Source organism: Vulpes lagopus, chromosome 12, assembly GCF_018345385.1.
Source record: "Vulpes lagopus strain Blue_001 chromosome 12, ASM1834538v1, whole genome shotgun sequence".
NCBI lineage: Eukaryota > Metazoa > Chordata > Mammalia > Carnivora > Canidae > Vulpes > Vulpes lagopus.
The window spans coordinates 25,159,693-25,184,188 of NC_054835.1; the positions used below are offsets into that span (position 1 = coordinate 25,159,693).

The following is a 24,496-nucleotide window of genomic DNA, read 5'->3' on the forward strand; positions in this document are numbered from 1 at the left end:
GATGTGAACAGAGTTTAAATCAATTCACCTGGTCACTGCAGGGATCTTGTTCTACCTTCAACAGTTTCCATTCTTTCGGAGATGGAGCATCCACTCTACAAGTCAGGTAGGTTTTCAAGTAAGAGAATTAAATAGGGTCACAGAAATGCTGAAAATTTTGACTTTTTTGGTGTTTACTTGTATAGAGGAAAAACAGCACATAGATGCATCCACAGTATTTAATTTGTTTGGATAATAGTTACAGATAAACAGGTACACTCCATATACAATTACCAATACTTTTTTATACAGTTCATATTTCAGTACATCAACACTATTTTATTTACACTCTATTTATGTACATTAACATCTTTCTAAAGTCAGTGCATTGTCAACAAGTTTTATACAGTAATTTACAACGTGAATGTAGTTAATAGTTAATTTAATAAATTTTCTGCTAGTCATGAATTAAAAAATTAATTACAACCAATATAACAAACACAGATCCAACAACATTAGTAGATTGTGCTACCTGCTTAAATAAAACATCTGTAAGGAAATTATTTAAAATCTTCTACTTTTTCATGGGACTTGTCCACGTAGAAATGGACAGATTTTTATATACTGAAATCATGAAACTATAAAGCCTGCATTTTGTCTGACTTCCTCATATTTTACCTTTTAGGCCACTCCTTCCTACTTGTAATTACAGTCTTTTTCTGAATAGGATTTCAACTTAGGTAGCCATTTAAAACCATCTTTCCAAATGCTCCGAGAAGAACTGGCTAATAATCGGCCGCAGAGATCAGAACACAAATGCTTAACTAAATTGGTACCTACTATCTGTGAGGAAGGAAGGTTAACAAAATCTAATAATTAATGAGAATCACTTCCAGGGTCCAGACGATAAAAAAAAAAGACTGGAAAAAAAGGGAGAAATATTTACTTCACATATATTTAAAAACAACACAGGGGAAAAAACATGCTGCCTGAAATAAATAACATTTATACTTTTGTTCCAGTTTTGAATTATCAGAGGAAAAAAATGACGTGAGCAAAGAAACATAACTTCTGATGGCCACTACTGTGAAATTATTAAAAGAAAGGAAAAAAGACAAACACACACACAAAAGAAAAGATGGGATATGCAAACAAAACAAAAGCTTACTTCCTAAACCCACCAATTAAATTAAAAATACACGCTACCAGTGTGTGGGATGTGTTTTGTTTTTAAATTTAACGTGATGGGGCAAAATACCCCATATTCAAGTTAATTTATAGCCCTTACAGCCATCAAATATGAACATGTTTTAAAAAGTTCACTTGCATGTATTCTCTCTTCTTTTAAAGTGCAAAACAAAGAAACAAAGAACAAACAACCACCAGTTGTAAAACACCTCCAGCTTTGATGCCACTTTCCCTCTCAGCTCTTGTGCAATGTGGGCATGTGACGATGGTGCAAATGTTGGTGACTCTCCAATCGTGCTTCAGCAGTGGTGGGGATACATTTTTGAGGACACCTGAAGTATCCTCAAAATAAGATGCCTCTATCTGGAGGACTATTTTAGATGGATTTCTCAGGATGTTTTTTTTCCTCCCCCTCTACAGGGTCTCCAACCAAGGCCTTGGGTAGAAGGCACACAGCTCTTAAAATATTATCCCTTTCAAACTGACCCTTTATATATGCCTCTGCCACGAATGACTGGTTGTGTCTCAAACACAAACACAACATCAGAAACAAAAAGCAAGAAAGGCATAGAGAGTGGGGAAAATGTTTTAAAAAATAAATAGAAAAATGTGTGTCCATGCCTTAAAAATTCTTTGCACACCTTCTGACCTTGCTTTCTCCATCTTGTCAATATAATGGAATAAAACTTCAGGAAAAAGGAGGTAGCATATCATGTCGTCCCCAGACAACACTACAATTTTTTGTTTGACTTTGACTCCAAGGAAATTCTTAGCATTTTGTTATGATTATTGGTAAACTCTACACTCACTACATGTTTGTTTATATCTGGACAAGCACAATTTAGTTCTTATTTGGTCCCACGTGGCTGGTGCCAAAAAAACCCTTTTGTTTACAGGCTAATGGTGGGCTCTGCCTGCAAGTTCTCTACCAGAGAGCTTGTGTGAGACACCTCCCAAACCAAAGTATTACTACTGTTATGTTAACTGCTATTTTAATCAGGATTTTTATTTTGTGCTTCAGGGTCAGAGGATAAAATAACTACATTTAGCTTGCCTTTCAGCGACGCTTCTGCCAAATGTCAGCTACAGGGAGTCATCTCCCTCACCACCAACCTGTCTAGCAGCCAGAGTGGTAGCTTTATTGTAACACACAGTATTTTTTGTAATCGGACTCAAAGTCTTCATCCATGCTGCTTGTGTCTGCCATCTTTTTGCCATCGATCTTTGGCAGAAATTGTGCATAGTCTATCCCCTGCTGCTCATAGAAAAGAATGTAGGCAGAGTCGGTGTCAATTTCATCAGGGTGAAGTTCCTGAAGGGGCAAGAAAAGCCTTTAATAAAAAGCCATCACTATGCTGCCTCTTAATCCTTGCTAAGGAAGGGAAGACCAACCTTCTTTAATTACTAAACCAGACTGCTTCCAATCAGCTTAATATTTTGGCAGTTTGATACCTGCCCTAAAATAAGCCCTATTATTTTCAATGTTTGTTTTGGGGAAGATATTCTGACCACAAGAAAATCAAAAGAATGACAAAAGAAAAAAATAGCTCAAATCCTAATATAGCTCAAAAGATAACTTTTTTCTCATTAACTAACACCTTCTTTTTCCTCACTGTTCATGTTTTCATTTTCTACTTGGCACATCACTTTTGCTCCTTTAATACTGAAGGCACCTATACACTGACTCTAACAGAAATCAGTATTTCCTACTTGGGACAAAGTCCGTTATTTCAACAAATGTCTCCTAATCTGTTGACATTTCTGTTTCTTTTATGCAAAGACTGGGGATATTTACCTTACAGCTGCTGTCATTATAACAGTACCACTTGCTGTTTGGGTTTTTGGCATAAGTGACATAATGGCCCCCGCCCAGAATTCCTGAATGGCACTGTAAGAGAGAAGAAAGCAGAGGTATGTTAGTCGTTAACAGCAGTATGGCCATGGTGCAGTACTAGGACCTAATCAGGAAAACACCAATCACTTAGGTGATTAAAAAAAATGTTTTGGAACCACCTACCCTTTTCTAAAAACAAAACAAAAAGAGAAGTTAAAATTTAAAAGCTCTAAATCTTACCATTTTATAGTTGTAATTATTTTTTAAAAAGCAAAAATTCCTTAGGTGTACATAACTCTGATGCCTTGAATCCACGACTCCAATGATAGTGATTACATGATTATCCCCTGAATTGCACTGGGAGCACCCTGGATTCTACCTAGAAGGCCAAGATTTCTACTGCTAACTTTGTCTATCACCAAGCTCAATGGCTAGCAAATAAGCAGGCTCTGAAAAAATGACTGATGAATGAATGAAGAATGAACAAACCACAGAGAAGGGCAGATCATTCTGAGAACCATGTAACAAACCACTTACCGAAATTGCATATAGATTATAAATAGGCTTAACATGAACATCTTCTCTTTGGTCATCAGTGCTGTCTTCTTCACTGTGGTTTTCAAGCTGACCATTGCTGTAGCCGTTGCCACATGCCTCATGCTCATAGAGAAATCCATTGGCCAGAGCTACTTCGTGGTCCTGAGGGGTGACCAGCTCAGTTTGGCTGCCCCCCAGCATATGCCCTCGGCTCAAGGCATCAGCCAGCTCACAAACTTGCCCAGCCCCATTCTCTTTGCTGGCATCCAAGTTCTCCTTACTATTTGACAGTTTATTTTTGCTGCCGATCTGGGGTAGCCGGAGCCTCCCTTTGCTTCTCCCCAAAGTCCTAGGGCTACTGTTAGGGCTGCTATTTTTGCTGGAGGGACAGCTGGTTCCACTTTTTCTTGATGAAGAAGGTGAACCTGTGAAAGGGAGAAAAGGAAAAGATTCATAAATCCCAATGCCACAAGTTTAATCAGCCACTAAATGCTAACTTTGAAGCCAACTTCACAAGTGTACACATAAAGGTAAATACAGGGGTGTTCTGACCAGCTTTTTATTCCTATCATGGAGCTGATAAGTTACATTCTTGTCTTCCTCAGGCCACACTCCCACAGGTAGCAACATCCTGAAAACATGTACCATGTAGGGACTTAAAACCAATAGAAAGATGAAAAGAGAAAAGAAGAGGAGAAAAGAGAAAATAAAATCAGCAGAAAGATGTACACCCAAGGCTAATATAACACTAATATATATATATATATATATATATTTTTTTAATTTTTATTTATTTATGGTAGTCACAGAGAGACAGAGAGAGAGGCAGAGACATAGGCAGAGGGAGAAGCAGGCTCCATGCAGCGGGAGCCTGATGTGGGACTCGATCCCGGGTCTCCAGGATCGCGCCCTGGGCCAAAGGCAAGCGCCAAACCACTGCGCCACCCAGGGATCCCATAACACTAATATATTAACTACACTGGATTTAAAATAAAATAAATAAAATAAAAATAAACAGCCGAAAGATATTAGGTCAGATTCAGTTCAAAACAATTAGACTAAGACGTATTACAAATACATATTCTCCCTTGTCAAATTACATTAAAAAAATATGATCACCAATTATTAAGCAATTACTATTACTAGGCACAGTATTGGAAATTCTCTCTCGGGGATCCCTGGGTGGCTCAGCGGTTTAGTGCCTGCCTTTGGCCCAGGGCGCGATCCTGGAATCCTGGGATCGAGTCCCACGTTGGGCACCCGGCATGGAGCCTGCTTCTCCCTCCTTCTGTGTCTCTGCCTCTCTCTATGTCTATCATAAATAAATAAATAAATCTTTAAAAAAAAAAAAAAAAAAAAAGGAAATTCTCTCTCTACTATCTCTCTCTCTCACAACAACCTGGTAAGGTAGTGGGTCTCAAACTTTTTGGTCATAGCCTCCTTCATCTCCTTCTATACTGTCAAAAATTGTTGAAGATCCCTAGAACTTCTGTTTATGTGGGTTATATCTATAAATATTAATCACATTAGAAATTAAAACTGAGGAATTAAAAAAATACAATACATAAGAACATATTTCACCGACGATATCCTCAAATATCATGGTGGCTCTGACTCTACTGCATTATCTGTGATAGAATGAAAGTTGAAAAGGTGAATACTGTTCTTAGTATTCTTATAAAAATAGTTCTACTTCTCCAGGCTCCCTGAAAGGGTCTCTGACTCTCTAGGGATTCCCAGACTACACTTTTAGAACCTCTGCTGTAAGGGAATAAGGATAACAACTATCACTCATGATCACCATTATGTGTCAGGCATATATGGTGCTTCACCCTCTTTTTTGTTTAAAGTATGTATGTATGTATTTATTTATTTTAGACACAGAGAATGAGAGAGAGAGAGAGAGAGAGAGAGAGAGAGAGAGGCAGAGACACAGGAGGAGGGAGAAGCAGGCTCCATGCCCGGAGCCTGACGCGGGGCCCGATCCCGGGACTCCAGGATTGCGTCCTGGGCCAAAGGCAGGCGCTAAACTGCTGAGCCAGCAAATCCTCAAGACTCTGGGAACTTTTATGAATGAGAAAATAGATTTAGGGAGGCTGTGTCTTCTGCTAAAAGTCATACAGGTGACTCATATCTAGACAGGTCTGATCCCAGACAGGTTCCTTCTACCTCACCAAGCAGTTGCTCCAGAATGGAGGACTGAGGGAAACATGCAACCTATGGGGGTCCTGAGAAAGCTCGGGTGACATCTGGGCCCCATGAGCCCCTCCAGGCTTCCTCACCTTTGGGGCTATTGATGATGTTTGCACTGAGTGAAGATGGGCTCTTGCTCAGGAGCACATCCTCTTCTCCAGCTGAATTCTGAGCATCAGCTTTCTTCATGTCTCCTGATGGAACTCTAGGCTCAGAGAGGTCATCCCCCTGGGGTGTGAGTGGTTTACGCTGACAAAGGGTTGGGTCTCTTGGTACTAAAAAAGCACTAGGGTCAAAACTTTCACGAGGAAATTTAACAATTTTCTGTGATTTTATCCATCGACCATTTACAAATTGAAATCGTTTAAGGTGAATAATCTGGAGAAGGAAAGGTAGAAAACAATTACATTAAAGGGTTCAGAAGATACAAAATTACATTAGAAAACCCCAAGTCCAATACATGTGAATGTTCAAGAGTATATATTATACGTTTTTTTTTTCAAAAAGAATGCATCTATTATGTAACAGAGTTATCAGTGGGGACACTGGCCTTTAAATGTATGGCTAACATAGTATCTCCCTAATTTCATAGTCTGTACACATCCTAAATTCTTCCCAAATTTCTGTAACATCCTAGGAACCCATGTTTGCGTGTCTTCCTGCTTCCTGGGCCTGTAACCCACTCTGATCTTTACCATTTTCCAACATCATAGAAGATCCGCTCACAAATATACTTCTGCCATGAAGAAGGAAGACTATGCTGAAGGAAAATGGATGAAACTTACCCAATCTCCAATAGGAGGCCTCTTGTTTCCTACCATATCCTTTGGTTGTTACCAGGGAGTTTCACTGTCCTAAAGAGCGTTAAGAATCTCCCTTTTTTGTTGTGGCTTCTCTTTCCTTTTTTAAGAGCAACAGATTCCTCTAATCTTATACAGTGTTATTATATAATCCAGCGTGGGCACAGATCTTTGGGTCGCTATCGCTACCCTAAATGCTAACAATTTACTGTGTTACAGGGGCATACTGGTATATGGATGTACAGAAGCCCACCATGCTCTCAACATAACATTTATTCTTCACTATTCTTTAAAGACATCAAAAAGATAGTTTCTATACAAATGCCTTTATTGCATATGTTCTGATTACCACACAGGTGTATATATAGTTATCAAAATTCATCAAACTAGACATTTAAAATCTATGCATTTCTTTTTTTTTTTTTTTTGAAAAGATTTATTTATTCATGAGAGATACAGAGAGAGAGAGAAAAAGAGAGAGAGAGAATGAGGAAGAGACACAGATAGAGAGAGAAGCAGGCTCCATGCAGGGAACCTGACGTGAGACTCAATCCCGGGTCTCCAAGACCACGCCCTGGGCTGAAGGCGGCAGCGCTAAACCGCTAAACCACCTAGGCTGCCCTATGCATTTCATTTCATGTTAATTTAAACTTCAGTTAAAAATAAACTTTCCCCCTTCCTGCCTACCTGTCCCAAGCTTGTCCCTGTCCATTTCCTCTCTCCCCAGAGTTCTCATCCCTGGAGCTAGCTAATTAATGTTATTAATTTCCTGTGTGTCCTTTCCTGGAAAGTTGTTCTGGTCCAAGGAAAGAAAACCTACGTTTATAGTCTCACAGAGTACCAGGAAGATGACATGAAGAAAAAAATACATACAAGGTTTGGTTAAAATATACCAATGCCTCACAGTTACATGTGATACAATACTTCCACCCTTAAGGAAAAAACTTTCTTAAATGAGTAGGAAGATCTGGCACTTCAAACTCCCCTGACAAGCAACAGAAGTGTCTTTTACTCTATGAAGGAAGAAGACAGAAGTAGCAAATCACATGTAAAAGAACATATAAACCCCAGTGCACTTGTGTGCCTGTGCTGTGGCTATGTGACCAAGCACAGTGGGATTAGAGACTCAGGCTGCTCAGCTGCTCTTCTAAAAAGCCTAAAGGGCGAGCCTAAAGCTTCTCTCTCTAGAGCCAGAAGTGCTTCCACCTTCTCCTTAAGGTCAAATTCACCAGGATGCACTTCTCACATATTGCATTGAACTATATATAGTTAATGGTCCATATGGTTTCTTTCTCCTATGGCCTGTATGCTCCTTCACAGCAGGAACTGGCAATAATAACACATGCAGAACAATCTCTGTGTGCAACACAAAAACCTTGCATAGCAAAACCTTGCTTTGCACAGCAAAAGCATTTTAAACACTGCCAGCCACAGGAAGGGTCTTCTTTTCTCAAAAGTAACAAAACTCCTTTTTGTTCGTGACTTCTTTCCTTTATGCTAGGCTCCTGCTCTCTGAGGTAGTGCTGTAACATACCAGGATGGGGGGAAGCCTCCAAAGATCCAGCTTCTTGGTTGCCAAGCAGTGGGTCTTACACTTGGAACAGTAGTACATCTCATTTTCCCCTAACTCCTCCTCACTGGTGAAAGCACGGAGACAGCTGTCCAGGTTGATAGGCTCAGCTTGTGCTCGCCGACTCTGTTCCACACTCTCATGCTCATCTACAACCTGGAGGTGGAGTGAACAAGAAGAATGAGAGAAGGGGTGGAAGGGAGGGAGTGAGTTTAAAATGGTCCCATGGCTATGTATCATCCGTTAGGTGACTCATTCTCATTTTATTCTACATGAAGAAAAAGAAAACACAACCCAAACGAGTCTTGGAGCAAATGAAGTATTTGCGCATTACTTCCAAAATTACACCATTAACATCCTGGATTAAATTCATATGACCATAATAGCTTTTCTTGAAAATTTTCTGAGTTCTTCAAAATGACAAAAACAAGGAATTGCCTGTTTACTTTAAAATTTTTGAATTAGGGCAGCCCCGGTGGCACAGCGGTTTAGTGCCACCTGCAGCCCAGGGCATGATCCTGGAGACCCAGGATTGAGTCCCACGTCGGGCTCTCTGCATGGAGCCTGCTTCTCCCTCTGCCTGTGTCTCTGCCTCTCTCTCTCTCTCTGTGCCTCTATGAATGAATTTAAAAAATAATTTGTTTTTGAATTACAATGATATATTTTATTTAGTCCAGTATATCCAAAACAGTTATCATTTCAACATGTGATCAATATAAAAATTATTATTTTTTAATATAAGAATTATTGATGACATATTTTAGATTCCTTTCTACTAAGTCTTTGGAATATACAATACTTCTTAACTTGAATCAGACACATTAAAGTGTTCAATAGCCACATGTGTCTAGTGGCTACCGCACCTCTATTTAATGAGTTTGAAATCCTATAACAGCTTACATGTGAGCTTGCCCTCCATCCAGGGGTGTTGAGGTTAGGCCATTTACTTTCTTTTTTTTTTTAAAGATTATTTTTTTAAAGTTTTTATTTATTTACTCATGAGAGACACACAGAGAATGAGAGAGAGAGGCAGAAGGAGAAGCAGGCTCCCTGCAGGGAGCCCTATGTGGGACTCCATCCCAGGTCTCCAGGATCAGGCCCTGGGCTGAAGGCAGTGCTAAACCACTGAACCACCTGGGATGCCTGGCCATTTACTTTCAACTAGAAGGACAACATTGTTAGTATGCTGTAGGTTTTATAGAGGCTAGGAGAAATAATATCACTAGGTCACAGATGCCAGATCTGGATTAAATGAGGAAGGGTACAGAAAAGCTGTCCATGAGAAGGCAACATACCAGAGCATGAAACCCCACAGGAAAAAACTCATTTGCATGCTAATGCCATGTAAGAGACTTATCAGAATACCATGTGTATCATCTGTCTCCTGCTTCACAGGGCCTTTTTACCGAGATGACAAGGAAGAGATGGCATTAAAAGCAACAGCAGGCTCAAAAAATGCCCAACTTTGTTGAGAAGGCCCCTCACACCTGCCCAAACCTCTCTGGTTCTATTAATCAGCATACTAGATTTTGGAGCAAAACCTAGAGAAAGAGAAAGAGAGCAGAGGGGGTAGGTGTGCAAGTATGTGTGTTGGAGGTAGTATGGGATCAGGAAGAAGGATAGGAGGAGGTAGCCAGACTGCAACAGGAAAGGAAGAATTCTTCCCCCTCTCATTCTTGGCTGCCACCTAACAGCAACCAAGAACCACAGTGGGTGAGGCACGGCATTAGGACTATGAATGCCACCATGAGACTTCACACAGGAAGTCTCATCCCAGGGTCGGGGCTGGACACCAAGTCCAACAATGCACACACAAGTCCATTACTGAACTTATTACTCACCCCGTCCAGAGGTGAATTTGTTCTCTTTGCCTGAGGCAACTTCCCTTCTGTTTTCCTTCCTGAACTTCTGATGGGAACACTGAGCTGTCTAGCTTATAAATTGGCATGGCTCAGGACATTCATTGGTTTACAACAGGTTTTCATGTGTGACTTTTCCCCCACATGAGATGATAGCTGAGTCACAGGCTGTCAAATGCTAGGGCTGACAATGCATTTAACGGTTTTAACATTGCATCACTGCCATTTCTAAAGATCTATAAGAAGAGGAACTTAGAGAAAAATCTTTTTTTTTTTTCCCCCTGAACGAGAAATCTGGCTTGACCTTAGGTCACTGACTTCTTTTCTGATACTAACTTTCATCATCTTTTGAACTGGTCATCTAAAGGAAAAACTGACATGCTTCAAAAGAAAATATGTTGCATCATGGTTGCTGGAATTAGAGTAGAAAAACGGTAATATTCTTTTCTCATAGCTGGTTAAATATCATCTCCACTATCTCTATCAGGGATGCTTTATGGACAACCACAAACTGCAGTAAGCTAGTAAAGAATGTTGATCTTTATTCACTATATTTCTTATGGAACACAAAGGCTATAGAGCTATATGGAGACAAGGAGGAAGGTTGATAAAAATACTTATTTGAGTACTGACAATAATTTTTATTTATCAATAAAATTTCCCTAAATGACAAAGATCCCCTTTTTATCTCTTGGAACCCATTCCCAGATTCTCTACCACTATTCAAATAGTTTAAATAACTCATTGACACCCTCTTTCTTCTTCTGCTTGAAATCTCTATTTTTTTTTTTTTTTTAAGATTTTATTTATTCATCTGAGACAGAGTGTGCAAGCAGGGAGTCCAACTTGGGGCCTGATCCCAGAACCCTGGGATCATGACATGAGCCAAAGGCAGATGCTTAACCAAATGAGCCGAGGCTTTTTTTTTTTTTTTTTTTTAAAGATTTTATTTATTTATTCATGAGAGACAGAGAGAGAGAGAGGCAGAGTCACAGGCAGAGGGAGAAGCTCCCCATGGGGAGCCTGATGTAGGACTTGATCCCAAGACCCGGGGATCATGACCTGAGCCAAAGGGAGATGCTTAATTGAATGAGCCACCCAGGTGCCCCTCCCCCTTTTATACTCTTCATACAAAGACAAACATTGTCAAAATACTGGCAGATTTTCTTCTGTCCTTTTCCTAAATAGTATTCTTTTATACTGCAAAGATTTTTCAGCAAATGAAATTTTATACCTTTCTTTAAAAAAAACCCATACATGGTTATGTCAGTAAAAAAAACTGGTAATGGGGCTTCTGGGTAGTGTAGTCAGTTAAGCATCCGATTTTAGGTTTCAGCTCAGGTCGTGATCTCAGGGTCATGAGACTGAGCCCCACACCAGGCTCTGAACTTGGCATGGAGTCTGCTTGAGACTCTTTCTCTCTCTCTCTCTTTACCACTTCCCCACTCTCTAAGTTAATCTTTAAAAAAACAAAAACAAAAAATCTTTAAAGCAAAAAACCACCTCCTACACTGGGTAATCATTATTTTCAATGACTGCATAATATTTTACCCAATTAATACACTATGCTTTATTTAACCATTCCTCTAATGTGGGACACAACAAGTTGTTTCAAATTTTTTTACTATTCTAAAAAATGCTATGAAAAGTATTTGTCAGCAAAACAGTTTTTCCCTAGAATAAATTCCTAGAAGGTAAATCACTGGGATAAAAAAACATAAAACATATGGGTAATAATGTCAATTTTGAACCAAGTTATCTCCTTTGTCTACGTGACTCCCTAATCACATGCAGAAACCAAAGGTAGGAAGAGAAATTATGTAGGAAGATATTAGTCATGTGGTCCCAGTTTCCAGCAAGGCAGGATATCTCAATAGCAAGTTGGTTTCCATGGAACCCTAAGAGCATCACTGAAAGTGGAAATGGGGTGAGATTGAACAGGTCACGTAGGCCCTTCTTTCTATAAGCAGGATGTCCTCTAGAGCCTTTCAGATTGTTCACTGGAAATTTCCATCAAGAGCCACATAAATGCAAAAGCTACTACAATTCTTCATGTGACTAAAAAAAAAATCCTTTGGTTCTGTTGTTTTTACTTCTCCATCAGATTCATCATATCTTTATCTATCTGCTACTTAGCCAAACTATCCTTCAAATGATTATTTGGCAAACATTCTTAGGTATGGAGTTAGTATTCTTTTTGAAGTAACATTTTCAAAATTTAAAAAGTGCCCTGGCCAGTTTTAGGAATGCTAAGTGTAAGAATAGCTACTGAGATGTACTCTTAGATGCCCAGTCTTGAAACATTTGATCTTTTCTCTAGTTTTTCTGATCACTATGCCCATTACGCACCTATAGCCCTGGGATGCCTTTGAGTTAAGTAATGGTGGTTATTAAATGCTGCAGCTTCAATAATAATTAATAAATAGGCAGAGAAATATTTATTGCTTGGTATGCGATGGCCAAACAATATAACATCTTAATTATACCCAGAAGTTTCAAGACTTACTTTTTTGTATTGATATTTCTAAAATATAATGCCCCAATACAATTAAATCTAGAAGTGGGAAAACTGAAATATCCATATACTCATGTCAATCAATATATTAAGTGCCATAGAGAATACCAATGAATGTTTTTTTGATGGATGATTTAGATCATCTAAACCAGAAATGGCACAATACGGTTAAACTGGGAAAATGTTTACAAATAAAAATCACCATCTTATGGTGGCCTTGAGTACTTACCCTTTCCTGTGATGTTTGATAGCGGAGGTGAAGAGCTGTAGGGTCCCAATCCACAGCAATATAGGCATTTCCAATGAAAGCTCTGTCTTCCCCACAATCAATTTTACAGCCTCTGCAAAATCTGAAGGTGGGAGGGGGGCGGGGCGGGGGGAGAACAATGATCTATTAAAGGGAGAAAAAATTATGAAAGAATCTAAATTTTCTTCATCACAAATATTCTCCCTTTCTACTTCTCCACTTTCTTGGGTTCACAGTCTGTCATGGGACTCTAACTTAAGAGTGATCAATTCATGAATATGTACTGGTAGTTATTATTTCAGGGAAGCATGCTCATCACTTCTCAAGTCTCTGGTTTCCGAAGTACTTGACAGCCATTTGTTAATGCACATGAGTATTTGTGGACTCTATGGTAAATAAATGACATGGGAATTGGACATTTGAGATAATACATCTCTAAGAAAATTCTAAATTTAGTTATTTAATGCTCTGAGGTAGGACAACTCATCGGATACAACAATGCCTATTTCCTTGTTTATAAAATGGCACATTAAATAAATACATATAAAAATTTACGGGAGGGGAGGGACCATGACAAGGCCATGGTTTCAGCAGCTATTTAGATTCTTTTTGCTAAGTCCATTACAGCTCTCTGAAGGATGACTTCAGTACTCAGGTATTTTCCAAGCTGAAATAGTAATGGCCAATCAATCCCCATAATTTTTCTAAAAATAAAAAATAGACTTCCAGGAATGTCTAGTAAGTAGATTATGGTTCTACTGGGCTCAGAACTGCTGAACTGATTTATATTTAAGGAGTACAAAGTATAAAATAATAAATATTGATCATAAACTATGAATTTGATGAGGATCATAAGAGTTTACAGAACCAGCTAAGGGTTAAGAGCAAAACTAAGCTACAGTCCTCACAATAAGGAAAAGATGAATCAACAATTCCTTGAGTTTATTTTAAGCTTCTCATTATTCAATATTTCTTCTAAAAGCTGGAAACCTTATGAAAAAGGTATAATATCTGAAGCTGCAATTCCACTAAAATTTTCTTTTGCAGAAGATCACTTTACCTATACCATGGGCACCAAGCACAGGAGTTCCCATCTTTCTGCACAACTCGTAGAGTGAAGGGATATTGATAGCCCATACTGTCATCACTGAAACAGAACATAGACCAAAGAGTATAAAAAACATTTCTGATTTGAGGTCTCAATTTTTTTTCATTTTCTCTTGAAGTAACGCAAGGCAGGGACATCTGTCATAACAGTATCCTCATGGTGATGGTTCAGTGCTGGTTATCTTAACCCATTTGCAGCAGCCCTGTACCAACCACACTCAGGGCTTCCATGCAGAAGGGTAAACAGACTAGACTGCCAGATGTCTCTAAGAGAGCCCATGTGGTCCATGCAAATTTTATAAGATAAGCAAATCATGAAATCAAATACCAATTATCCTTCAGCCCTAATCCTATCATAAGATTTAATTCACATTAAACTGAAATAATTAGACCTTTCTATGACAAGAACATTGACACAGCACAGAAGGCTGAAAGGTCATATGATTTTTTAAAAGAGTCGACTAACTATATATTTAGAAGTTTTCTTTAATCAGAATCCTGTTGTGGTACATGAGAGGCACCCTTTTTCCCTGCCTTAACTAAAAGCTATAAGGCACATAACATTTTTAGAGTAATGTCTTTTAACTGCAAGATAGCCTTGAATTCTCCAACTTAAGAAAATATTTATTCATCCTTGTCCCAGTAAGAAGCAACGCAGGACAGCACATTTGGCAATTGGTAATGGCTATTACATGGCTGCTGAAGGTAATGAAACTATAAGGACTTTATTACCTCCAAAAATATCAGTTCCAAATATCCTAGTTTGTAACAACCACCTCCTACCCTTTTAAATTACTTATTCAAGTATTACCACTTTAACAATTCTTTGACCAAAGAAAATTTCTAATCCCTGCCCCCAAACCCTCACTTTCTTCCTTGTCCACTGTCCTTCAAAATAATCTTTAAAAAAAACAAAAACAAAAACAAAAACAAAAACAAAATAATCTTTTATATAGATCCTCAATTCCAGGAATTTGTCCATCTAATCTAAACATGCATATTTATTAACATTAACACTCACAAAAATAGAGAATGCACAATGAACCCCTATGTATTTGTCACCCAATAATAATAATCATCAACCTTTGGCCACTTTTATTTCATCTATACCTTTACCTAGCTCCACTAGAGTCTTTTATTCAATTAAAAAAAAAAACTATGGTAAAATATACATAAAATTTACCATTTAATCACTTTCAAGTATACAATTCAGTGGCAGTAAGTACATTCACAATGCTGTGGAACCATCACCACCATCTATCTCCACAAATTTTTCATCTTTCTAAACAGAAACTCTGTATGCGTCAAGCAATAATAACTCCCCTACACCTCTCCCCCTAAACACTTATAACATGTAATCTACTTTCTGTTTATGAATTTGCCTACTAAAGATATCTTTTTTTTTTTAAATTTTTTATTTATTTATTATAGTCACACAGAGAGAGAGAGAGAGAGAGAGGCAGAGACATAGGCAGAGGGAGAAGCAGGCTCCATGCACCGGGAGCCCGACGTGGGATTCGATCCCGGGTCTCCAGGATCGCGCCCTGGGTCAAAGGCAGGCGCCAAACCGCTGCGCCACCCAGGGATCCCGTAAAGATATCTTATAAAAGTGAAATCACACAGTATTTGTCCTTTCGTGTTTGGCTTATTTCATTCGTCTGATATTTTCAAGGTTCATCTATGTTGTAGCGTGTATTAGAACTTCATTCCTTTTTATGGTTGATGAATCCTCTATTGTGTGGATATACCATAGTTTGTTTATCCATTTGTCTGTTGATGAACATTTAGGTTGTTTTTACCTGTTGGCCATTGTGACCCACCAGATTATTCTGAAGGAAATTGGAGGTATTTCATTTTCATTCATAAATATTTCAGTGTGGAAAAAAAAAATTCAGTGTGTTATCTCTAAAAGATCAACTCGTGCTAACTTTTTTATTGCCTGTAGGAGCACTTTCTCTTTAACCTATTCTAATCTCCATGTCTTCATCTATACCACTCCACTAAAAGCTTTTGCAAAGGTCACAAAAGACTACCATTTTATCAAGTCCAGTGGTCAGTTCCCATTTCCCTTAATCTTTCTGCAGCACTTGAAACTCATCAGTTCTTCCTTTAAACACTTCTTCAGTTAACTTCTGGGACACTAACTCACTCCTGATTTCCTTCTTATATCACTGGCCGCTCCTTCTCAATTGCTTTTGCTGTCATTTTTCTATCTTTAAATGTTGGAATGGATGACGAATTAGGTTGTGGGTGTCTTCTCTATCTAACTCTTATTCTCTAAATGATATCATCTAGTCTCAGGGCTTTAAATACCAACTATGTGTTGATGACACCTATATTTCTATCTCCAGCAAAGGACACTTAAGTGTATCTCCCACTTGAAAATATAATATACACCTTTAACTTGATTCCTGTCATCTCTTGCCCCAAACCTACTCTTTCCTCAGTTTTCCTCATTTCATTAAATGTTAATACCATTCACAAACAATTGCTCAGGCTGAAAAACTACCTCTTTCCCTCATATTCCATATCCAATTCACTTAGCAAGCCTTGGGAAAAGTACTAATTTGGAAGTTCTTCAAATTAGTCAGACTTTTGCTTTAAGTTTAATCTTGCCCTATGATATTTTTACTAAACACAACATTCTTCAACTCAATTGGTTATCTTTTATTTTTAGTTTTCCTTTAAGATTTATCCTTAAGCCTTATCCTAGTCATCAAAAAACCCCATACCATAACCTATCAGCAAAGAGAACTTCTTTATTCAGTTAACACAGAAGCTGAACGCTCATGGTGCACCATGACAATGACATAATAAACTACAATTCAGTTCAGTTATATAAATGAGGCATCACAATCTCAACAATTGTTAGAAGTAAATACATTTACTAATTTAATAGAACAATGGGAGGAGGAATGGAAAAGAAGAAACAGAAGATGTTTATTTTCTTTACCTAGACTTATGAAATTATTCTGTGTTAAACTGACATGGTATGGAAATAATCCAACTGAATCACTTGTTATGGCATGGGAATTTTTTAGAGTACATGTATAGAAATGCACACTATTCTTATTCTGAATTTCAGAGGGTTGAGAGGATACAATTTTCTTGGTGAATTCATACTCTCTAGTTTTGTAATAACAGAAATCAAGGATATTGCCTGAAGGATTTAACACATTAGCAGGAGGGATTTTAGGTAAGAGATTAGAGAATGAAAGGATTATTAGACACTAGAATGTCTAGGTAATGAAAGGAAACTGTATAGTCTCTCCTACTCAAAAGATCAAACCAAATGGTTGAATTATATGTTCTCTGGATGGTTCTTCAACAAGTGAATAACCCTAACACAGAATACGTCCTATGTATCACACAGAATTCATACAAATTATTCTTCTTGAGTTTGGAAACCACAGGGCTAGGTTAATCCCCTAAACTCACCAATCCTGAGCATGGTTACTGGCTTCCTGAGGTGGGAGGGGGCTGGCTAATCGAGACACTTGAATCCAAACTGCATCATATAAGTCCTTCTTCCGGGTATGCACAGTACATGGAACAATCAGTGGCATTCCAAAGAGGCTGGGGCGATTCTTCTGAGATGAAAGGAAATACAGTTCTGTCCTCATCTGTATGTACAAATAACAGAAGAGAAGGCTGAGAGGACAGGTCTTTGATTCCTCCCTTTCATTCTTCTGACGCTGCCGATAACAGGCCTCACTATCATTTTCAAATTAGTCACCACCACCACACCTCTTTATTGATAGAATCATCGTTTATTAATATGAAGAGAATGGTTATTTCAAGTGGAATCACTGAAAGGTTGAGGTATTGCCAGTTTCAGAACTGCTATCAAACACAGGTTTTCAGCACTTAATATTTTCAAACTAGTTTTCTCTGATAAATATTTCTCATACCCACTAAATCATACATAAAAACTAGTAATAGTTTCATAGCTCAAGGCCTTTTTTTTTTTTTAAATAGCTCAAGGCTTTTAAAAGCAATGAAAATCCTTTCTTTAGAAAGTATGCCAGTAAACCAAAACTCTCTCGAAATGCAATTTTCTAATAAGGTATTGATAGTTGTTAGAGCATAATTCTCAAACTTTTGGAAAGGTATGAAACCCAGTTATTTAATGTTGTAAAATCTTATGCACCCTCCTTAAAAGTAGCTGAGTGACTCTAGTCTTTTTTGTTTTTTAATTATATAATAGAATAAAAGTAAAAAAAATTTCCTTTTAGCAATGTTAAGGTTTTTTTTTTTAATTTTTATTAAAAAAATTTTTTTTTAAATTTATTTATGATAGTCATACAGAGAGAAAGAGAGGCAGAGACACAGGCAGAGGGAGAAGCAGGCTCCATGCACCGGGAGCCCGACGTGGGATTCGATCCTGGGTCTCCAGGATCGTGCCCTGGGCCAAAGGCAGGCGCCAAACCGCTGCGCCACCCAGGGATCCCTCATGTTAAGGTTTTTATGATATCCTTAATATAGAGATACTACACAGAAGTAGATTAGAAATGGCTGCTTAATAAAACAAAAGTTTATTGTAATTGAAAGGTTGGTTGGGAGTTTAGGATTACTCAAAAAAAGCTGCTGAGCATTTGGGACATTTAATTGAGCACGGAAGAATAGTGTTGCCTTTCACAGAAGTGATGGGTTAAGGAACTTGACTTGAGGCAAACAGACAGTAAGATCAATTTTAGGCATTCCAAACGCAGCTGTCTAGATCATGAAGGAAACTGGAAACAGGAAATTGGTTAAAACGTGAAAATTAAGAGCTGTCAATATGGTCCAGTAATTATAAAAATGTCTACATTAATGCTTTAGCACTTACCAAGCACTTTATATAACATATACATGATAACTGCAGAGAATTGTTTTCTAAGAAAGACTTTTTAAAAAACTACGTCAGAGTTAATTTATGCTGATAACACTTGGTAAAAAAAGACATAGGGAAATGCATGAATCAATTATTTTAGCTGATGGGACCAGTCAGAGCTGTGCTTAAAGACAATTCCAAGTCACAAAGAACCCCTTAATTCTTTGTCTACTCGTACAATCCTGTCTAGAACATGGTCCATAGAATATCATCCATAATGGTCAGAAACTCACTTTAAGTCAAGAGTTATTAATTCAAAGAGGGAGAAAAGTACATTTTAAGGAATTATCAGAAAGCAAAGAGCTGTACAATTACCACTCAGGTCAAGACATAATATAGCCAGCACTCTAAAGGCCTCCCTCTGCTTCCTTCCAATCACAAAAATCTTGATTTCGGCTCAGGTCATGGTCTCAGGGTCATAAGATTGAGCCCCAGATCAGGCTCTGTGCTGAGCATGGAGCCTGCTTGGGATTCTCTCTTTCCCTCTCCCTCTGTCTCCCCTGCTCTGCTCGTGCTCTTTCACTAAATAAATAAGTAAATAAAATATATTTTTTAAAGTTAACAGTTTTTCTGAATATTACGGTAATCATTTCCTTGCTTTTCTTTTTGTTCCCCTTGCTTTTCTTTATAGTTTTGTAGCTTATGCATAAAAAGTCAATTTCATTTTCCCTATTTAAAATTTTTTTATTTAATTTAATTTTTTTAAATTAATTTATTTATTTATGATAGTCACACAGAGAAAGAGAGAGAGGCAGAGACATAGGCAGAGGGAGAAGCAGGCTCCATGCACCGGGAGCCCGATGTGGGATTCGATCCCGGGTCTCCAGGATCGTGCCCTGGGCCAAAGGCAGGCGCCAAACCGCTGCGCCACCCAGGGATCCCAAATTTTTTTATTTTAAAATAAATCCTAGTTTATATTTCTTTTGTCTGGCTTCTTTCCCACAACATTATGTTTATGAGGTTTATTTATGTTGAGTATAACTCTAAGTCTATTCATTTTCATTGCTGTATAATACCCTATTATATAAACTTGTTACTCCTTCTAGTGTTCATGGACATTTATTTTTTTAAAAAGACTTATTTATTTATTTTAGAGAGAGAGAGAGAGAATCTCCAGCAGACTCCCTGCTGAGCACAGAGCCTGATGTGGGGCTCAATCTCATGACCCTGACACCATGACCTGAGCTGAAATCAAGAGTCTGATGCTTAACCAACTGAGACACCCAGATGCCCCAACTAATGGACATTTAATGTTTTCATTTTTTGTTTTCAGCTTTGGGCTATTATTACAGATAATGCTGTTATCTGAACAAATATTCTTATACATTTTTCCTGGTACACATAAATCTGTTTTTAGTAGATGCTTAAAAAGAACTGCTTATCTTTAACTAGAAAACTAATTTCTAAAAGAGCTATATTAACTTACACTCTTATTAGCAGGTATGAGAGTCCCTGTTGCTCAAATATCCTTACCAACACTGTCAATCTGTTCAATCTTAGCTCTTCTGGTCAGTGCACAGTTATATGGTAATGTGAATTTAATTTGCATTTCCCTAGTTAGTAGTATGGCTGATCACTTTTTCATATGGCTACTGGCTATTTGGATATCCTTTCTGTGAAGCATCTGTTTAAATATCAGCCATTTTTTTTACTGGATTTTTTTTTTCCTAAATGATTTATACTAGTTCTTTGTATTTTCTGGATTGAGCCCTTTGGTGGTTATAGGAGTTGTAAACATTTTCTATTTCAAGGCTTGCCTTTTTACTCTTTTTTTAAAAGATTAATTGAAAAAGAGAGAGAGGGAGAGAGAGCGTGTATAAGAGAGAGCTTGAGCAGGGGGAGAGGCAGACTCTCCGCTGAGCAGGGAGCCCAATGTGGGGCTCGATCTCAGGACCCTGGTTTCATGACCTGAGCTGAAGGCAGATGCTTAACTGATGGAGCCACCTAGGTGCTCCACCTTTTTACTCTCTTAATGGTGTCTCTTTATGGAACTAAAGTCTTAATTTTAATGATATCTAATTTATCTCTTCCTTATCTCTTCTTAGTGCTTTTTGTGCCCTATTTAAGCAGTCTTTCCCTACATCAAGGTCATGAATGTATTCACCTTTAATTCTCTTCTGGGGGTTGTTTTTATTATTTTGCTGTCATATTTAGTTCTATAGTCCACCGGGCATTGAATACTGTGTGATGAGAGAGGTCGGTGTCAAGTTTCATATGGCTATCCAATTATCTCAGCACCACAGACTGAGAAAATTGTCTCTCACTGATCTGCAATGCCATCTTTGCTATAAATCAAGCATTCATACATTTGCAAACTTGTTTCTGGGCTTTCTATTCTAATCCACTGGTCTATTTGTCTTCTCTCATACCAATATCACAATGTCTTAAGTACAGTGGTGTTATAAAATCATAGTATCTGGTAGCTCAATTCCTCATGCTTTGTTCTTCAATACTGCCTTCAAATATTTGAGTCTCTTTAATTTTTGTCAATAATATTCTATTGTATTCCTTACAGATGCCTTGTATATCTGTTGTAGCTTATTTCTAGGTACTTTTTTCATTCTATAGCAAATGATATATGTAGTGGATTGGATGATGGCTCCCTGAAAGATATGTACACATCCTAACCCCCAGAACTTGTGAATGTGACCTTATCTGGCAAAATAGTTTTTGCAGGTGTAATTAAGTTGAGGATCTTGAGGTGAGATATCCTGGATTATCTGGATGGCCCCTGAATCTAATGACAATGCTTTATCAGTAAATTTTAGTAGTGAAGAGTAGAGGGAGAAGGTGAAGACCATGCAAAGAAGGAGGCAGAGATTGGAGTTATGAGCTAAGAAATGCCTATGGAATTTGGAAGAGGCAAGGAAGGATTCTCCCCAAAAGCCTCTGGAGGGAGCATAGCCCTGTTGATTTCAGATGTCTTGATTTTAGACTTTCAGCCTTTAGAACTATGAAAGAATAAATTTATGTTGTTTTGAGCCACCAAATTTGTGCTAATTTATTATAGTAGTCCTAGGAAACAACTTGTTTTACCCAAGAACGTTCTTGTTTCTCTCCAACAAACCAATCAACCAACAAACCAATCTCCAAAGGTACCCACACCTACATGGCAGAGAAGATGTACCTGCCTACATGAACACAGGAGACACAAACTCTTAAAAGAAATTAGTATTCAGATGTACCAGCTATCCGAATGCTGTTTAATATGAGTGAAGAATCTCATTTCATACATAGGCCAGCATGTGTGATACTGAGTCCTAGCTCTGATCACTTACAATAGCATACATAATACATTGAAAGTGAACACAAAGAAGATGCTTCAAAGACAGAAAGTGGTTATGTTTCACAAATACTGGCAAGACCAGCTGTAACTTGCCTAACATTAAACTAACCATTTTTCGGTGGACTGCAATGATGTAGCCTGTAAAGGAATTGTCAGGAACAGATGGCATATGACCATTCACCATTCCATTTGTAAAGTTCTTCTCAGTTCCACATGGCACAACAGTGTTTGGCATTCCATTAGGTATGAATATTGGTCGGGGCAAGTCCCCATTGGTGGTTAGGGTGAACATTCCATTTGTAGATGGGGAAGAGGAGAAATCTACAAAGATAAGTACAGCATCATAAGCTTGTGGTGCCTTCTCTTTGCTCTTTTCTCTTTTTTTTTTTCTTTGCTCTTTTCTCAAATAATGTGGGGACCCAGGCCACTGTAGTAGAGAATTTTTAGCAAAGGACAGGGAGAAATCATAGTTCAAATAATAATTCTAGACTGACTGGAAGATTTTAATTTCAAATTTTACTTCTATTAACTCACACTTAAGACTAAATGACAAAGCAAGAGTAACTGCTAGAAAATTTTCTGAAACTTTTAAGCAAAATTTTTGTAAAAACCTTTATCAGTACCATATTGTTACATGCAAACAATTCTTTGTTTTTCCTCTCCACGAATTCATTTCTCTATTCTCCTAAAAAATGTTTAGTCAAATACAGTAGCCTCTAGCTAGATGTTGCTTTTTTTTAATTAAAAAAAAAAAAAAAACAACTTTATGTCCCACAAATGCAAATCCTTCCCCATTGACAACAACCCCTCCAAACAAAGTGATATATTTGCTACAAATGATGAAAGATACTTTTAAAATTTACATTAATTTAAAAATGCATTTCCCTCAGCCTCAACAGTGCTCAACAGTCCATATGACTAGTGAATATTCTATTGGATAGAAAAGATTATAGAATAGACAATATTAATATGGTCAAAAAAACTTGATGGATAACCGTATCAAATCACATGCAATCTTAGGTAAGTATATTCTTTTTTTTTTTAATTTCCCACCCTCACCCTAAAAAGATTCTTTTTTAGTTGTGTTTATTGTTTTGTTTTCCTAATAGTATATTCCTCTTATACCATCTGTTGCCATGTTAATGTCAAATAAAAATAACCAAGAGATCTGAATTCCAGTGGCAGATTTAGTTAAATAAGCATTTACTTATCACTTATGTTGCCTTAATGTTATGCTCCTCATCTAAAAAATGAGGAATTTAGTCAAATAATCACCAAGGTTTCAGTCAGGCTCCAAAATTCTTTTGCCCAAATATCCTTAGCCCAAACAAATATAAACCGTAAGGCCAAATTTAAAGCCGAAATCACAAGGAGCTCTAGATCTCTTACCTGTCTGTATTGGACTAGAAGCTGAAATTGGAGATCCAGGAATGGGAATTTCAAATGCACACAAAAATCCACTCACTGAGAGTCGTACTTTTTGGTTGTCCTGAGGAAAATTCTACAAAAAAAGAGGTAAGATGAGAAGGGGGAAATGTTTCAGGTAAAATGGAAAATTGTCTCTTTGATACATTTAAGCTAAGTCTTAGATGCTTTTACCAATAAAACAAACAAGATGATTGAATAATTTTTCTTAAACTAAAAGATGAAAGCTTGATAAACTAAGAACTAACCTTACTGATAAAACCATTATTCCTTTCCAAGAGAAAGAAGTATGTTGTGTGTAACTGGCTCCTTAAAGTTTTGTCCTTCATTTTAAGCATCTAAGCTCCAACCTCAGAGAGATCTTACCTTTGCTTCATACATTTGAGAAAAACATCAATTAGGTGAGTTTGTTTAGAAACCCCCCAAAATAAATATTAATAATACCAATGGCAGGGGCTCAATTCAGGCTAGGCAACATATTTATTATTATTTTATATAAAAATTTTAAAACTTATTTAAATTCAATTAGTTAAGAGTGTATTATTAGTTTCAGATGTAGAGTTCAATTATTCATCTGCTGTCTTTAACACCAGAGCTCATTGTATATGTCCTCCTTAATGCCCATCACCCAATTACCCCATTCTCCCACCCACCTAAACTTTTTATTTTTTTGTTTCCAGTTTTTATTTAAATTCTAGTTAGTTAATATATGGTGTAATATTAGTTTCAGGCTGTTTTTCTAGCTGCTATGCAGGAAGAAGTGATTTGTGTCAATTTGTTTTTGCTCTCTAACTTCTTAGTGTGTTGAAAGGCCAGGTAAATATATTCATAAAGAAACAGTAAAAGCACACATTTATAAATATGTATAAAACTTTAACTTAGGAAGAATTCTAGTGAGAGTGGTAATATGGAAGAGCTGTAAAGTGTAGCAGCAGTGGTCACTGGAGGAAATCTATACTATAGTGACATAGCTAGATTGTACCATATAGATAGCACTGGACTTATGTGTGTTTCCCTTCTTTAAAAAAATGCCACTATCATTATTACTTCCTTTTTTTTAAAAAAAGATTTTATTTATCTATT

General features: G+C 37.5%; 1 protein-coding gene across 2 annotated transcripts in view; it reads right to left on the reverse strand.

The window, feature by feature from the left end:
• Positions 1-204: 204 nt before the first annotated feature.
• Positions 205-24,496, reverse strand: part of USP32 (ubiquitin specific peptidase 32) — a 204,498-nt gene continuing 180,206 nt past the window's right edge. For both annotated transcript variants that reach the window (XM_041725031.1, XM_041725030.1), the window contains exons 25-34: positions 23,378-23,489; positions 22,098-22,309; positions 17,268-17,452; positions 13,783-13,869; positions 12,705-12,825; positions 8,066-8,257; positions 5,821-6,109; positions 3,539-3,963; positions 2,963-3,055; positions 205-2,479 (exon numbers count right to left, since the gene is read on the reverse strand). In XM_041725031.1, the coding sequence (XP_041580965.1) occupies positions 2,306-2,479; positions 2,963-3,055; positions 3,539-3,963; positions 5,821-6,109; positions 8,066-8,257; positions 12,705-12,825; positions 13,783-13,869; positions 17,268-17,452; positions 22,098-22,309; positions 23,378-23,489 (1,890 nt within the window). In that variant the 3' untranslated portion in view covers positions 205-2,305. The remainder of the gene's footprint in view (positions 2,480-2,962; positions 3,056-3,538; positions 3,964-5,820; positions 6,110-8,065; positions 8,258-12,704; positions 12,826-13,782; positions 13,870-17,267; positions 17,453-22,097; positions 22,310-23,377; positions 23,490-24,496) is intronic.